Source organism: Macrosteles quadrilineatus, unplaced genomic scaffold, assembly GCF_028750875.1.
Source record: "Macrosteles quadrilineatus isolate MER2022 unplaced genomic scaffold, UCM_ALF_1.0 Scaffold_1__1_contigs__length_201487025, whole genome shotgun sequence".
In the NCBI taxonomy this organism is placed as follows: Eukaryota; Metazoa; Arthropoda; class Insecta; order Hemiptera; family Cicadellidae; genus Macrosteles; species Macrosteles quadrilineatus.
Genome location: NW_026542594.1, coordinates 190,724,342 through 190,742,216, shown reverse-complemented (window position 1 = coordinate 190,742,216; position 17,875 = coordinate 190,724,342). Strand labels below are relative to the sequence as shown.

Genomic DNA, 17,875 nt, shown 5'->3' with positions numbered 1-17,875 from the left:
ATATGTTTCCTTGTGATTTTAGTAAGTAGTGTATTTTACTTAATGTGTGTGTTTTTTTGTCAATAGTCAAATTTGGTTTATTTTGAATAAACATTTGCATCAACCCAGCAAAGCTGGGTAACACGACAAAAATTTTTGAGGTTTACGATATATAAAAATAACCTAAAAACTACACTCCGTTCATAACATTTTTGTGGTTTGAGGGAGCTCAACACTCATCTTCGCTTAAAAAACGCAACCTTAAGTGACGGAGTCGTAAATATATCTCTGAATTTTGATTTTCAAGATTGAAACATTTTACAGGACAAACATTTGAAATCACACATAATATCAAATAAAAACCGTGTCCCAACCATGATCAATCTACAGCTTAATATACTTGTTACCAAAGGTTGTAGAAAAGTCAATTATGACTAATTTTAAAGCTGACATCTTTCAGTTTTGATTAGTATTGCTAAACAGTAAACAGCTGTTCCATTGTTGCTGACATGTTTGAACTTTAAAACATACAGATGCAATATGGAGTTGTAGTTGAGTTAAGCGCTGTGTATTGAATGGTTTATGGAGACAAAATCTGTGGTGTGGTTTTTTGTCTCGGGATTTGTAAAAGATCAAGTGTATCGCTGTCCGATCTCATAGATGAACTTAAAGCAAAGTTGAGGGAAGCCTTTGGTAAAATATATGATGAAATACGCCATAATTTGTTGTCACAGCTGGAACATAGATTTGACATTCTTCGAGCAAATAATGGAGAACATGTAGAGAAAAATTCAAACAGCTTGTACAATGTTTTAATAACACATTTACACAAATGATTTACAATAGTTATAAAGGAGCACCTGTAAAGCATTGTGTAATGAACTAATCATTTCAACAGAAAGTTAGCCGTCAAATAACAAATCTTAAGGCAAAACAAACATTCAGAATGTTTTTTACAGTTAAACTTACAATCACTTCGATAAAGAGTGATTTTGTCCAACTATTTAAAGTCAAATTGTGCAATAGAATTTCCGTCAAAGTATAGTTAAATGTGACAAGATTTTATTAAATTTACTGCAAGGCTGATCCAGGAAGCATTGGCTAGAAAATTAACGCTAATCAAGGTTTTAAAATTTTTTCCTATCTAATGATTTTACAAAGCTCTGTGCGTGTTATTAATTGTTAAAAAACAAAAATAAACATGTTTTTGTAGAAGAATTTATATTCTGTTTCTATACCATTATAAAGCGTTGTGGATTTTTTACTAACTATTCACGAAGGACAATATTTTTTTTAGAGCTGTTTTTAGTAGAGTATTTTTTTTTTATTTTGACTCTCTTAGAAAAAACTGCTGTGTACTGTATGCTTTTTTATATTTTAAATCTTTTACAAAGCGCTGTGCATGTGAATTGTAAATAACAGTAACAATACAAACCCTTTTTTTCTCAACCCTTTTTCACAGTACATAAGCAATTAACAGACTGAGTATTTTTTATAAGCTCAATGTAAAAAAACCTGAGATTCTTCAAAATAGTAAGATTCCAAATTAAAAGAAATTTGATTGTTAAACTGAATTGTGTCGAACAAGACTTTTAATTAAAATTTTTAGCATTTTATAATCTCTCAAGCATAGGAATTTAATAATCTTTTGCTGGATTTGAGAATACAACTTTTTTGACAGTTTTACTAGAAAATTACAGCAAGTATTTATTCAGTGGCATCTTTTAAACTTTTATCAACCATTTAATACTGCAAAATTTCCTTATATAAACAAGTTATAAATTCACTGGCCTATAAAATACATACGGTATTATATAATATATATCACAATCAACACAAAAATATACAAAATCTAATAATAATCAACCAGTAATAATTAAAAGTAAAAATTAAGACTTAAATGCTAGGACAGAAATATTGAATATTGTTCTATATTGCTGGATGTGACGTTGAAATAGTATTTGAAAATGTTATAATAAAGTAGTCACCAAAAATAGAATTCAAACCATGTAAAACATTACAAATAGAAATATTAACTGATATCATGCAAATGTTTCCTGATTATTGAGTCTATTTTACAAAGTTACGTCCACAAAATATTATGAATTGACAAAGTTTAGTGATGATTGTACATACAATGTTTGTGATAAAATTAGCTGTGGTCTAAAATTACTAAGTTAATTAATTGGTACAACAAACTATTAACTGGATAACTTTAAAACTGGGTGATAATGTTTGTAACTTGTTTGAAGAAAATTAATTTCTTACAAAAAATTTAGAAGTTATTTAGGTTAAGTTTGTGTAACCAACCTTAAAAGAAATTGTTTCCAGTATTAAAACAGAAATAAAAAAAAAATGTTTCTCCATTAATCAATAATTTACGTAGCTTTATTTTATTCAGAATTGGACGGAAATCGTCAGACTGATAAAATATGTATTAATATTTTGGACTTAAACCATTCTGGATTATGGATCAATGTAAATTAATGATAATGATTATGGTAGAATTGATAGAGTGCAGTACACAGATTTTATTATTTTTACATTATTTTTGTAACAAAAAAGTTCAATCATTAAAACACCATTCTTCAGTTTTTGTTTTTATATAAATTATTCAATAGGACAAGTACAACTAAATACCGTTAATTTAGGTATGAATGGTGTTTTAGAAACTTTAAGGACTAAAGATCATATTAAAACAGAAATAACATGTACTGTAATATCATTCATTTTGTAATACACTAGCAATTTTTGGAACGATCGTGTTTTGAGCTCATGTATGAAGAATTTGTTTAAATCTAGAGAAAATTGCAGACTGCTGGCAAATGTACTAAAACTGCTTACTGCCAATTGCAATCTCAGTTTATTCGATAGAGAGGGAATTTACAAACCTTCTATCAGTTTTGCATTAGACTAGACAGCCTATACTGTTTTTGACGTTTTCCAGTGTCAAAGACAAGGTTTAACAATAAGTTAAACAAATAAACGTGTAACAAAAGCACGGCTAACTAGAAGCCGAGGTCCTCATTAGATGTGCAAATTGTAATACATTTTTCAACCCAAGAAAGATAATTCCCATCACACCAATAGACTTGCGGTTTACTTTAAAATGCTAAGATATGATAGGATACTTACACGTTTGTTTTAAGTTTGTCCAACACATGGCTGAACTGGATGACATTTGTCTAGCACATCTTGGTTACAACTGACAGTAAGCAATTATAAAAGAGTGTAACCTTTGACTATCAATACAACTAGGCACTCCATCTTCATGAAGGTTGTCATCAATATTAAAATAAAAATTGAAGTGAATCACCAACAGATTGTGCTGAAGTCAAATACTTATTTCTGCAGATTTTTAAACCAAGTCAAACATAGGGTAACTTATTCTAAAGCTATATAATCTTTCATGTCACATCCTATATCTCAGCAACAAAAAATGAGGTAGAAAATTTATAACCAGTTTTTTATCCAACAACATAGGCCTATTTGAATAAGTGCCTCGTAGAGTGTACTTACAGAGTTATATTTTGTGCTTTAGTTTCTCGATACAACGATGTGAAAAAGCTATTGTTTGCAAAACTATTATCATTTGAGTCGATGTAAAAGGAAGAAATCAGTAGGTACCCTACATCAGCACAATCTGGCGGTAGCATGACTAAATTAAGCTTATTTTATTCTAAACCACAACTTAACCGTGAGAATAAATTTGACATATCGAGGTTGTGATCCCTAAGAATTTAGAAGCTAAAGTGACAGTGTCATACTTTTTTATAGGCATGTCTTTTAAAATTTGAGTATTTTAACAAAAGACAACAAAGCATAACATTTACATATCTTTGGCTTCCCCTCAACGACAATAAATTAACACACTCTCATTCGCACCTATGTACACTCAGTCTGCAAAGTTTTTTGGTGTTATCAAATAACAACTGCTCCGGCCTCGCTTCGACTCTCCGGTAGGGGCGGACAGTCCGTCCAGCTGTTTGAGAGGGGATCGTAGCATTCAACGTCCGCGATCGTGATCTGAGCTCGGTAGAAGTTCACCTCGTGAGTTTGATCTCCTGGAGAAAACAATGCAAGATATGTATTTATTTGTCAATAGAGAGGCGGAGGCGGTGTTTTAACGAAGACGTTTATTGGATATACACATTCTTTAATTGGATGTCAGATTTGACAATGAGTCGCTCAACCGGAAATTAGTAATCCTCTGAACAATCCAAAAGACCTTAAGACGCAGGATCTTTGGTAAATGGGCTCAAGTCCAGGGGCGTAACAGGTATTAGGTTTGTTAGGGGGTGCAAGAGGAAAAACCCCACACAAGGAAGGGAGGAGGAGCTCGATTGTCGGATCCATAGCGCACCACATGCAAACCTCGGGCCGGCTAAGGCATACAAGGTACATTTAACCTCTTTGCCCTAGACACCAGCAACTAGTTCTAGACACCATTTCAGTGTAACATTGGATGTTTCCTCTACGACTACTCTTATGTAACAAAGTCTCCACGGTGGCGTTAGTTACCTCCAATAACGTAGAGTAGACTATCCGCAGCCGCCACGGCAGGGCTTGCTCGGCCGACCTTCATTGGAGCAACCTCACACCACTTGTCCTAGAACAGTAAACATTGGCTATAGGCATTGGCTATTGGATACAGAAGTAGACATCCCATTTATACGGACTAGATGTCACCTATTTCTTAGTAAAAAAAAACATAGTAGCAAGTCACAAAATGGGCTAGTGTCTAAAATTCTATTTTCTACCTTATTTTTTTTTTTTTTTTGCTGACCAAGTTGTTGGTCATAGCTCATAACATTTGCTATAACTCAAAATAAGTCATTCTATCTGAATGGGTACTGAATTATAATGTATTGCTGGTCAATGTTATGAAGCAAAGATACACTCAAGCCAAAACCAGATGCAAGAAATCTCTTGTGAATTAAAGTAATATTATCAATCCAATAGAACCTATTAATAATATCAGCTGATTTAATTGGACGCAAACATGGAGAAAGTTTAAACTATACTCAACTTGCACCGGGTTCACAAATATTATCAATCAATCGGTCAAACCAACCAAAACGGCAAACAGACCTGTTCAAACGAATATCGTTCCACACTGTGCAACACTTCGTTCTGTTTGTTGGTTCCTCCGACGACGTAAAGATATCCATCTAACACAGCGACCCCCATCTGAGATCTGGGGACCAACATCGGCGCGAGATTCTGCCACTCTCCCGTCACTACGTTGAAACACAACAGGTCCTGGAACATGAAAGATAATTTAGCCTTTATCAAACCGCACAGTAATCAGTTGGTCACCATAATCTTTGTAGACTAGAATAGTAGCCTATGTTGTGTTACTACTCCGAAAAATATCAGTTTATGGTACTCGTATGAAATCCTGTGCGATGCTTGCCAAACCTGGGTACTATCATGTTTGTACTGTGAACTTCTTCTTGGCCTTTTGCCGTAATTATACTATAAAGCTACCAGAAGAGAAATAGATTATAGAATAGTTTCAAACCTTTTTCTAAATTCCATCTACAATCAGCATTAAGCTTAACCTAGTGCTAGGTGGTGGGAACAAGTCCGGAGGATATGGAAGAGATGATTGCTATTAGAGGAAGATTCAGAGGACCGAGAGAACTGGCGACAACGAGTTGGTGAAGCCAAGTACCAGCTTGGGTACAAGTGGCCATAGCAGTAAGTAAGTAAGTAAGGTTAATCTACTAAAGCCCCTCCCATTGAAAAAAACCTAAATTTTGTCAATTTCTTCTTTAATTGTAAGTTTTTTTTTTGGTAGATAAGATTTTAAAAAAGTTAAGTCTAGCCTTAGATGTTCACTTACTTGTAAATGTCTTCTACTGTGCGTACAGCCTCCTACAATATATATCAGTCCTGGAAGAAGAGAAATATATTAAATGTTAAATTTACCTTTTACAACTACTTCAGTTTTTTTTTTCATTACATAAAGCAATTAGTTTGTAAACTAAGAGAAATTTAATAATAATTTTGTGCTGTGAAAAACGTGAAACTTGTAAAAATTAAAAGAAAACCACCAATCATATTACAGTAGACCCCCTCTTAACCGACCCTAATGGGACCGGACCTACGTCGGATAACTCAAAAGGTCGGTTAAAACGGGCAATCAATAAAATCATAACATAATGAAATGCTATTCATTTGGAATTATATAATCAACATTTTGAAGTCATATTTGCATTAGTTATAAAATAAACCACTCTTATCTCCTTTTTCGTATTGATAGACAAGTCACAAATAAACACAAAACACGGTTAAATCTAATAGGCCTACTTTCAGTGGAATATATTATAATACTAGGCAACAGTCAATAACATTCCTATCTTAATAACTTTAGTACTGTAATGTATTAACTGAAGCTTTCTAAATCCATCATAATACAGTACAGAACCTTTTGTCGAAATTAAAGATACAAGCAATCATTTTGTTACAAGGGACAGGATGTTTATTTATAACCTCCCACTGTAGGCTCGAGCGAGGCACTAAAACTAGCTTGACCTTGGAGTTGTTAACCCCTCTTCCCTGCCCTCCCTACAAGTTGCGTTGTTTGTTTACTCCAGCAATAAGATAATCAGTTCTCAAAATCGTAACGCACTTTATGGCGTTTTAAATTTGCCGCACAGATAACATATCAGATCAAATGTGCTCAAGCTACGATAACGAACGATGATGACAAACTGACAATAGGCTATGCTATATTTTTTGTAATCAGCACAAAATAATTTATTCTTAGTCATATCCTGTGGAGATAAGCGTATGGTTCAGTTCTCATCGCCCAGCGTGGGAGCGGAAATGCAGAGATTCCTAGAAAGCGGCGGTTAAAACGAGCTGCTCTCAAAGCAAGGTCGGTTAAAACAAACTGTATTATTTCACGATCGAAGGCAGATAATCCGATTATCGGTTAATACGAGGTCGGTTAAGAGGGGCTCTACTGTAGTTCTCTTTCAGTATTCAATTCTACCAACCTTCGTAAGAGACGACTCCCATGCTGAATCTAGGTTCGGGCAGTTCACCGTGCAGCATCCACTCGTCCAGTGATGGATCATACCTACACAAAAACGGAACATCAGTCAAACAGTTTCACTGGAACAATCAGAAGAAATACCAATGGCTTTTTATATCATATGTATCAAAGTTATTTTTTCATTTCATATTAAAATGGTCATCTGTTGGACTAGCTGTAGCTATATATATATTTACTGTAATTTTAATAAGCCTAGCAGATAGAATTTACTACTATTTAAATTATACATTTTCTCTTATCGTTTATCATACTATGAAGGTTGATAGGGATGGGTCGGTTATTTGTTACTGGTGTTAAGCAAAAAAACTAAAATTGAGAAAAGGACAGTGTTAGAAGAAGTAATTATTTTATTTATTATTATAACTATATTATTATTATTATTATAACCCCATGAAGAAGAGTTTTCTTTAATTTAAATACATAACAAAAGAAGAACTAATTTAAGTTAAATTTAATGTATATTCAAATTTCCCGCCTACTCCCTACTACTCAAGACGACACTAACCAAGATGATGAAGCCGCCATCTTGTGACCTTCACTTCAATGTAATTTTTCAAGGTTAGTGCATCGCCAAAATTTTTCTCTTCTTTTTAACAACGCATTTTACATTTTCTAACTTTTATTTTTTTGCTTTACGCAACAGACAGAAAATGTCAGTTTTGGTCAACAACTGATAAGATAACAAATATCTAAGCGCCAGGTAATAAAACATATATTCATTCTATTAAAAGATAAGTAAGATTTTGTTTCTCACCTGTGTTCTGATCGCTCGTCTTCCCAAAAACACACCTGAATATTTATATAGTTAAATAAGTTATGTAAAATTTTAAATTAATATCTAATTCTAATTGTTCACTAACCTTTCGATTGAACCACCGATATCCTCGCCGACCCAACCTCCGACTGCGTAAAGTTCCCCTCCGAGAGCGCATAGACCAAACTCACATCTGGGCACCACCTGGTTTCAGAACAGTGTCTTTGAATATACAAAATAATCAGGCTTACTTTCATGGTCAAAATTATAGTAAGTTACAAAAATCAACCTTTTATGGATACTCTGGTAAACCCTAAGCAAAGTGAAATAAACTTATCTGGGAAACCAGGGATATCCGGGATCTATAGACATCCTTGAAAAGAGTTCAGTGTTACCTGAGAACATACAGATGGCCCAGACCAATTTTGACTAAGCTTTAGGAATAATTAACCTCACTGATATAGGGGTGTAAGAAAATAACACTACAACTAACCATGCTAGCGACTGGCGTCCACGAGTCTTCCGAAGGGTCGTAGACTTCTCCGTTGGCAAGTATCTGAGATTCTTGTTCTCCTCCCACCACGTAGATTCTACCATTCAACGCTGCGACGCCGGGCAGAATACGACCAATCCCCATAGGAGCTGCCTGATACCACCTCCTGTGAACAATCTAGTGTCAAGAAGATCCAGACTTGGTTATCCTAAAATGTCTTTTTCCCAATGTTCTGGTTAATCACAGTGTCACTGTTGCTAGAAAAAAATAACTAAATCCATAGAATTGGCTTGGACCAAGAAAAAACCCCTAAAGCTGTTCCAATGTTTATTACAGACCACCCTCACCTTGTACTATTTATATCCTCTTGCTGAATTTAATAAACTATTTGAAACCAAATTTAAATTATGTCACTTAACATCCTTGTGATTTTGCGGAATCCAGCATTCACTTGTCAAAATAAAAGTAGGTACTATAATGTCACACATTTATGGTACAATTATGTGTCATACACCTTTGAATAGCCTATTGGATGAACGATTTTATCCCTAATGTTGTCCCTCGTTTAAGAATCAAAATGGCCGTAGTTGAATCGAGTCGCTAATAGATTTCCATAGCGTAAATCACTGATTTCTACTGAATAACTTTTTAATTCAGTTAAACTGAAAGGACAATTTATTGTAGGCCTAAGCTATAATATCTTTTATGTAACATCAACTATTTCAGTAACAAAAACTAAGCGAGAGGGTAGAGTTTTGGACTCTAACGCACCGTGTGAGTGGCCCACTCAACAATGATCTTTTTTAACCCTCCAAGTGTCCATAGTTTAGGCCTTAATGTCCACCTATTTTTGGCGCATTTGCAAGGTTTTATTTAAACAGATCTGAGAAGCTTAAAACAATGTTAATTCTAATGTTCTATATACCATTTTGTTTGGAAAATCATGGGCTTCAATATCATACATAAAACATAAGGAATATTTGTTTCAAAAAATTTATTTAGGTAAAAAAAAAATTATTTTGGAAAAATTGAAAAAAAAAAATAAGTTTGCACTCAATGAAATTGTATAAATTATAGGCCTATAAATATTTGAAAATAGCCACTTTGTTCTAAATTTTATGAGGATTACAAATATATAATAATATAAGGAAGTAGATTTGCAAATAAATAAGTTATGGGCAAAAAACTGATTTCAGTACATAGCGTTTAGCTAAGAATGCATAGCCTAACCATAGCTAGGAATCTGGCTGATAATTTACATCAATATCACTACCTACTTCTTCAGGATCATCAACCAGCACTTCAAAACCACTTAAATCTTCTTATAATGCACCACGTATATCACTACTTTTGATTTTTAACACTAAAACAATGATAAACGTAATAAAACACATCAGTCATTGGTCCGAGGGTAACCTAGCTGTTTACAAATACACGCACGTCAGCTCAGTCAGCTGTCTGCTACAATATTTTCGGAACTAAAATGAATAGCGCTTAGAGACAGACCTCTGGAGAAAGCTTAGAATATTACGGAAAGACCGATACCTAACTCGATCCAGTTCAATCCGATTCAGTCAGTCATAGAGCCTTCGCCGTAAACGATGTCTGCGTGTCGAAAAATCGACAAGTAACACTACACAAAGTGTGCTGCTTGTCGAATTTTCGTCAAGTAACACTGGGAGGGTTAATAAGAAAAAAATATTACAACTGTTCCATATAAATGTGAGATATATACTTCAGTATCCAATGATTCTGCGTACCCATTACTACAAGTCTTGGTGCACTGTGTAACGATGGAGTAACAAAGGCAAACAATCCTTACCTTCTGAACGTATCAAAGCGCTCGACAGACTCGAATGTGCACTCGCAAGATCGTGTCCAAGCACTCATAAGTTCTCTCTTGGACCCTCCGATGACAAAGATGTCCTTCTTGGCGCAAAGTCGAGGGAACACCGACAGCGGCACTAGGTTACCCTTGCGAGTCAACAGGTCGTTGTGGACACTACGCAGTGCAATCTGAGTGGAACAGAGGAAACTGTTAGTTATATTAGACCCTCTGACGACAAAGATATCTTAGTTGGTGCACAGTCTAGGGAACACGGACAGTTTCACTAGGTTACTCAATACGACAATTCACTGCCAGACTAACTTTACTCTTAAGTGTAAAGAAACAGCCTAAGTAAAAGTTAATGCCAAAATCATCGATATCTGGCACAGGCTGCGAAAACCTTCATAACGACCCAAGAAATTTGAAAAGAACTTTCATTATCACGGAGTTTAAACTATAGTCTTGTCAATGATTCTTGTTGTTAAGGTTGTAATTCCAACGTTACCTTCAAGCTAGTATCCGTACACTCGGTGATGGTCTTCTCTAGAAGGCACACAGACAGCAGGGGCAACCTAACGTGTTTCAGCAGTTCGAAAATGTAGCGTTTACGTTGTGTAACATCGTGCGAGATCCACCTCAAAGCTGCTTGGAACACCTAGAAACAAAAGTTGAGGTAATTACTTACTCAAAATTGTTTTCAGTGAAACTCTAAAAGAATCACATGTATTCTTGTTACCTCAGCTGTAGATTTTAACCTTAAACTGGTACATCTAAATTCTATTCCCTATAAATAGGTTACAAAGAAAGCATGATGAATAAACAAGGCTGGGTTCTGATTGGATATAGTGCTCGCCTGATAATCACAAGGTTTCTAATTAATTCCTGAGAAAAGTAAAAATATTTTTAACAGCTGGCCTTGGCCATTGGGCTTTTAATAAATGATACCCTGTTCTGCATGTAGACCAGCTGATGTAACAGAGAGAGAGAGAGAGAGAGAGAGAGAGAGAGAGAGAGAGAGAAAGAGTCGATTACATAGGCCTAAACGACTATCAGCACTTAGTCGGTAACAAAGCTCGTCCTTTAATCTCCATTCAACACAGATTGTACACTTATATTCGCCTTAAAATACAGACCCAATTGCGTCGGCATTGTAAAACTTGGATCTGATCTTAAGAAATAGCTCAAGAAGGCAACTAAGAAAGGTACCGTAAGTAATAATAAAACTTACATTATTTTTTTATCACAACAAAACATATCAGCAACCACAGTACATTAAAATCAGTTACAGATTTCCCACAAGAATTAGGCAGCAAACTAATTTATCAGACAACCAGCATAGTAAACAGCTAGTAACTAAAATAAATAACGGAATACCTGGTATTCACTGTCCACCCTAAGCAATTCACTGGAAAGGAAAAACACCAGCTGATCCTTGGGCAAATCTAGGAACTCCTCCTCCAGACAGATGTGTGGAAAGTGGTTCTGTATGTAGTCTAAAGCTGTAGCTCGCATGTCACCACAGTTGTGCGCGTCTGCAAACCTGCAACAACAATTTTTGATAAATACCCCTGCCGCAGCATGCCTGCAGACTAAGCGTATTCCCAATTATCTGATTGAATATTCACTTGAATAACTCCATGACAGATTCATTCTCAATTAAATAGCATTCAATTAAACACATACTTGGGTTTGCTGCTTAAGGGAAGGTCAGCAATTCAAAATACAAAATATATGCTCTTAAGCTCGACAAAATGGTTTAGAAAGAAAATACAAAATTCTTTGTTTTGGGGATAAAAATGTGAAACCCCAATTTTTACCCCATAAAACGCCCACATACCCATAGATCATGCTGGTTGCCGAACTCATTGGAATAAACGTCGATTTACATGTTCATACCAAATGTCATAAAAATACCTCGATTCATACTCCCTCCGTAGGGTATAAGGAAGAATCGTTAACTGTAACATTAGAAAATTTGACTTGGGGCATTTCCAAAGAATAAAGTAGGTAACAAGAAGTTTATTTTATTCCCAATTCATTTTTTCATACAAACAACTATTTTTTGCATTAAATAAAATGGAAAAAAATATAAAGGGGTGAAAAAACCCCTGCATAAAAACATACAACAAACCTAATAGTGTAATTTAATAAGCAATAAGGCAATATGGCAGTAGTTTTATTAAACATCCTCAGTAAAATTGAACTGCTTTTGTTTGAAAAATGCATACAAACTGCTTACAACTAAAACCATTAGAAAGTTGCAATCACATGCAATAAATAAACTAATAATAGCCTTGAGTAAGAAAGAAATCTGATCTATTACTAGATAAGGCTTCATGTTAACAGTATTGAGAGGGGAAGTGTAATTTAAGAATTATTGATTAGTACTTGCTTGCATTGCGAACAATAGAACACTTGCTGTTTCCTATTAGTCTTTAAGCAGCTGATAATATTTTAACAAGGATGTTGATGGATATTTTTTTATTTACCACAAACTTTAACATAGATTTTTATTTCCTGTTTAGGCTAGTTGATTTAACTTGATATCAGAACATAACAATAATTTTAAGAAAATAGGCTATCTTAGATTTTTTTTATGTTTATTTTATGTTTCCCAACACCTTTAGAACCGCACTGTTCCTTTTTTATCTCTACAGGAAGCCTATTATAGAAGAGAGGGGTCCAAAAGTATTCACATTCATGTCAGAGTGTGTCAGACGATGATGTTTAGTTGAATATCTAATCTATGACATTGACCAACCATTGGAATATCATTCAGATGAATAACTGCTGACATTATTGCTCATTGAGGGCATTGATAAAAAATTTTGGACCTGGAAGACTCCTCTTTCAACGGAGTGTTGGTAAACCGGATATGCAGAGCCCTTTTTTGGACGAAAAGACCCTCTTTTAATGCCATAGGTATGTCATTTAACAGAGAAAAAAAACTATAGGCCTAGTAAACCATAACCAAAGTTTTTCAATCAAGAAGAGGCTGCAGGGTAACATAAGGGTAAATAAATATTGAAATCATATCGTTAGGTTCACCTGTAAATTCCAATAGCGTTTGTGTGGTGAAGTTCTTGCTTCAGGAACTCTGTACAACCCAGCACCACCTCGTTAAGTTCCAACATGTCGGCTGCTACTATCAAGTCTTGAACGTTATCTTGGTTTATGGTTATCTCTCCTGCAACATTTAAAGACCATTTTTCGGTAAAGAAGTCTTTATGATAGGGTTTTTAAGGATTTTATCATGAATAGGTAGGGTATAATAGTAGGCGCACCTAAATGATAAAAAATATATGAAAAAGTACCAATAAAGATCGGCTAAAGAATGACTCTACAACTGAATAAGTAGTGACGAAAATTATATGTGTTCATTTGAGAATTTCATCTCTTTTTGACTGTAAGGTAGGAAGGAAACATACAATGGTATACTCAAAGTGTCGTCCACTAGCCTTTGCTTTTTATCTAGGGCCAAGTCCAACACTGGGCTCGGGCTCTTCCTTGATCGTCACAAGTATATTTCCCATACAACATAATATAGAACTATGATGCGGAGCTGAAAGCGTACAGTTATGCCATTTAGTGAATCGGTGGCCCAGTCGGTAGCGTCGCAGACTTCGGGCCCAAGGCAGCGATGTTGTGGGTTCGGATCCTGGTCACTGCCGATAACATTTTATCAGTACAGTTCACCTTTGTACTGTACCGGCTCACTCCTTGCTTTGCTGTAAACGATCCAAGCACGAGCGCTTAGTCTATGTGGACGGGCAAATGCAAGGTTAAAAAAGGCAGCCAACCTCTTAAAAAAAAAAAAATTTAAGCAATTTTCCTCCGTAAACAAAACGCTCCAACATAGCAGTTTCTTGTTGTTCTCTTCAAACTTGGCTGACGTTGCAGCACAGCCAGCTTAGCTTTCATCCGTTTTTGTTAAGTTCTGGCACATACAGTTGTGGGTAAAGATTTTTTGTCTTATCATTTATCAATTCAATTATCAATAAATTGACATGGGGACGCCCTCTGGGTGTGTATTTTAACCCAAATATGAGTGAAGGATGAGCGTAGAGTGGTGTGAGATGTTCTGTGTAGCTTTTGACTGAGCTGTTTCAATAGTCAGAACCATTTATTTAAAGCTTAATGATCAGGGACAGCTGGGTCCAGTTTCGAACCATCATAAAGCTAGAACTTATTCTCAGGATCGAACCAGTGACCTTTTGATTGTTAGGCGAGCACTAAACCAGTCAGCTACCAGCCAGTCAAGCTATTACTAATTACAAGGTATAGGGACCTTTAAAGCTCAAATTGTAAAATAGTTTGTATATGCACATATATCGTGTAATTTATGATTTGAATAGTCCTACAACTACAAACCTGTGTAAATAAAATCCACTAATAAATTAAGTATATGAGGAGGAATAGAGTGCAGTTCTATAGTTTCTTTTTGCTCTTCAACCAAACCATTTGAGAACATTGCTTGGAAATAAGGACTGCTTGCAGACAGTATAGCTCGATGGACCTGAAAATACAGTAAAATATTTCAATTTAACTATCAATTATTCGTCAATATCACAAAAGCCTTAAATTTGACTAGAATCAACTGTAATAACTAAGTTCAAAAGCTAGTTTCACAAGGGCTTGAAAAAACCATAGCGATGTACCTGAATTTGTCATCATCACGTGAATTCATTATATTAGGCCTACTCATAATTATATCATTAGGTTGAAACATTTATCGAATGTCTGGTTTCAGTGATGGCCACGACACACAGGACCTTATCACTTTAAAAAACTTTTAAACACAAGAAGTAGAACTATATTCTACTTTGGGTACAGTTTCTTAACTGGGCTATGCTAATATTGATTGAAACTATTTAATTGAAATTATTGTATAATAATCAATATTTTTTAATATATCTATTATAAAATTAAACTATCATAACCTATAACCTAACCAACCAAACTTGCTGATGGTGAAAAAATCGCATGAAAGTTTACTAATCGAATTGATAGTTTCAATCGATATTAGCATAGCCCAGTTAAGAAACTGTACTCTCTACTTTTACCAAACAAGTTAAAGGCTGCACTTTAGTTCACGTCCTACACAAATTGGAATGAATACTTAAGTTATATCGATCGATAAGGATTATTTCATTCGATGTATCAAGTTTAGTTAGTTAAGTTGAAACCTAACCTAACTAACGGAATGAAATAATTGGTATATCGAATTATCTATAAGTATATCGATATTTTTCATTCGAATGAGTGTAGGACGTAAACTAAAGTGCAGCCAAGTTAAACAATCAAAATTTGTTCCTGATTTCTGTGAGGTCTTAAAATTTGACAGTAGGTAGGTAGGCCCTACTTTGATTGGTAATTATTTACCGTACTTACACCTAACCTAACTAACCAAATGATATATCGAATGAAACAATTGAATAGGCCCTAATCGATATTTTCATTCGAATGAGTGTAGGACCTAAAGTAAAGTGCAGCTCATTATTATCTAAAGAACATTTGATTTAATCTAGATTTATACTTACTTTCATCACATTTCCGCCAGCAACAATAGAAACATCACAAAATCTACTGTTTTGTCGTAGGTTATTAAGATTTTGAAGAACTTTTACAGGAAAATATCGATTGGAATAAACTTTGTCTACAGATGAACCATCTTTACTTTTTGATAATGTATACCATTGAGCAGGAGAGGGTGAGGTTGATTTGACTGATGTTCCAGATACATTGTTATTATTTGCATTTTCTTTTAGTGGAGGCATAGTTCTAGGTAAGCCAAGAATAGCTAGGTCTAGGATGAACAGATGTTAAGAGTTAGGCTAATTTCGAAAACAAAAAATACACTGACAGTTAAATTTATGTTGTTGATTAAGGAAAAAATAAACTGAGAGTTTCTTAAACTTTGGCAGAAATTATCAAAACAACAATTTTTTATGAGGGAAAAGCCTGTGTTGTTGAATACACAAATCACCACACCTTTGGCAATAATATTTCAATGCAACCATCAACACACAAGTATGACATTGACACCATTAGATATTTATAATTGTTGAAATATTACACCTATAAACTATATGCAAAGAAGTGGTTATTTCATATAACAAAAATACTATTCACTGCCCATTCCTCTCTATCTACCAACACCAGCCATCAACTAAGTTCAACAAAACAAAATCAACATTCAACTTGACATAACAACATTTTTATTCACTGACACTACAGACTACAGACAGGACAGAGTGCAGTGCAGGTGCAGACTAAAGAAAGACTACAGTTAGTAGCAGAACTAGAAACAGACGATCAGTGAGGCAGTGCAAAGGCAAAGGCAAAAGAGTAAAAACAGATGTCGAATTTGACCATTGAATTTCCTTTATAGAAAGGAATTTTTTCAGTAGTTGAGCAGTTGCAAGCACTGTAGTTTCTTCATCCCTCTAGAGTTTTTTTAGTCAACGTTATGTCTTACATGGTTATTATTTCTTGACAAGTTTAATTATACGACGGTGTTTTCTGTGTCAATGCCCTGTCAATGGTCATGATAGTCTCGAGAATATATTGCCTATTTTTTTTGCAGTGTATTCAGAAATTGCAAATACTAAATCAATGTATTGTATACATTGATCATGATTTTACTGTACAGACGCCAAAAGAACTTTTGACAAGCAACTCTGCATACTGAAATAAATTACACGCGTTTTGGATCAGACCAAGGTGAACAGATTTAGTTTAATTAGTTTTGAATCTCCATGTGAATTTCCCATATAGGGAATAAGCTTTTACCGTAGGTCTTATGGTAAGACCGCGGCTGCCTTTAACTCCAGGCCGCGGCCTTCGAAGTGGCAACGTCGCAAGTAGGGTTGTAACAGCTGTTTATTGTATTTGTATATTTATACGAAAGCTTGGTTACTGCACTATGAAAATATTGATTTCGCTTTAAATGTAATTCATATCATTGTAATTGTTTCAATTCTGTATGTTTTATTTTTAATATTTTAATAAATTTATATTTAAATCAATGAAGTGCGAATTAGTGACCTGGGGCCCATTTCATAATAAACTACAAGTTACAAGTTACAACTTGTAACTTGTAATTTCCATTTGATTTGCATTGGGCGATCAGCTGATTTACTAATAATATTAGTTTGTACTTTATTATGAAATGGGCCCCTGATGTCACCTGTCTGCCATGCCCATGTTATCTTATGGGACGTCTGACACTAAACAACCCTACTTCGACGTTACCAATTCTACCAGGCTGCGGCCTAGAATTGAAGGTGGCCGTGCCTGGACCCGGGACCGATTTACTTTTTCGCTTTGATGTCCCCAGAGGCCTGGGAAAATTATGAGTGGCTAAAAGGGTTCGATTTCAAAATGAGCTTTAACAATTATCAACATGTGTCAGATACTATACTGTTCATAAGGTTTTACTAATTTATATTTTACTTAATTTGTCGGCCTTAGTCATTAACAAGACTACAAGATCGCGCCACTCATCCTACACTCATCTCCATTCATACTTGGCTTAAAATACCTACCTTCATCTTGTAAGGATGTCATTTCATCGAAAAGTGTTGAAGTGTTAAAGTTAAACCATGTTAAACTTGGTTATTTTTTTTTTTTTATAAATACAGAAAGAATTCCAATTACGCCAATAGCTTGTCTATTTGATCATTATCAAATGATCAAATATCATCAGATCTGAACATATATAAGAGAGTATGTTTAATCAATGATTTAATTAAA

General features: G+C 34.8%; 1 protein-coding gene across 1 annotated transcript; it reads right to left on the bottom strand.

The window, feature by feature from the left end:
• Positions 1–782: 782 nt before the first annotated feature.
• On the bottom strand, positions 783–16,362 carry LOC128992593 (actin-binding protein IPP-like). The gene is made up of 14 exons (XM_054416251.1): positions 16,335–16,362; positions 15,661–15,926; positions 14,492–14,636; positions 13,169–13,307; positions 11,495–11,660; positions 10,626–10,775; positions 10,115–10,308; positions 8,293–8,458; positions 7,906–8,003; positions 6,987–7,069; positions 5,828–5,877; positions 5,071–5,241; positions 4,501–4,588; positions 783–4,043 (listed from the first exon to the last, which is right to left on the bottom strand). Exons 2-14 carry the CDS (start codon positions 15,895–15,897, stop codon positions 3,901–3,903), a joined length of 1,830 nt encoding a protein of 609 aa, XP_054272226.1. The 5' UTR covers positions 15,898–15,926; positions 16,335–16,362; the 3' UTR covers positions 783–3,900.
• Between the last annotated feature and the right edge of the window lie 1,513 nt (positions 16,363–17,875).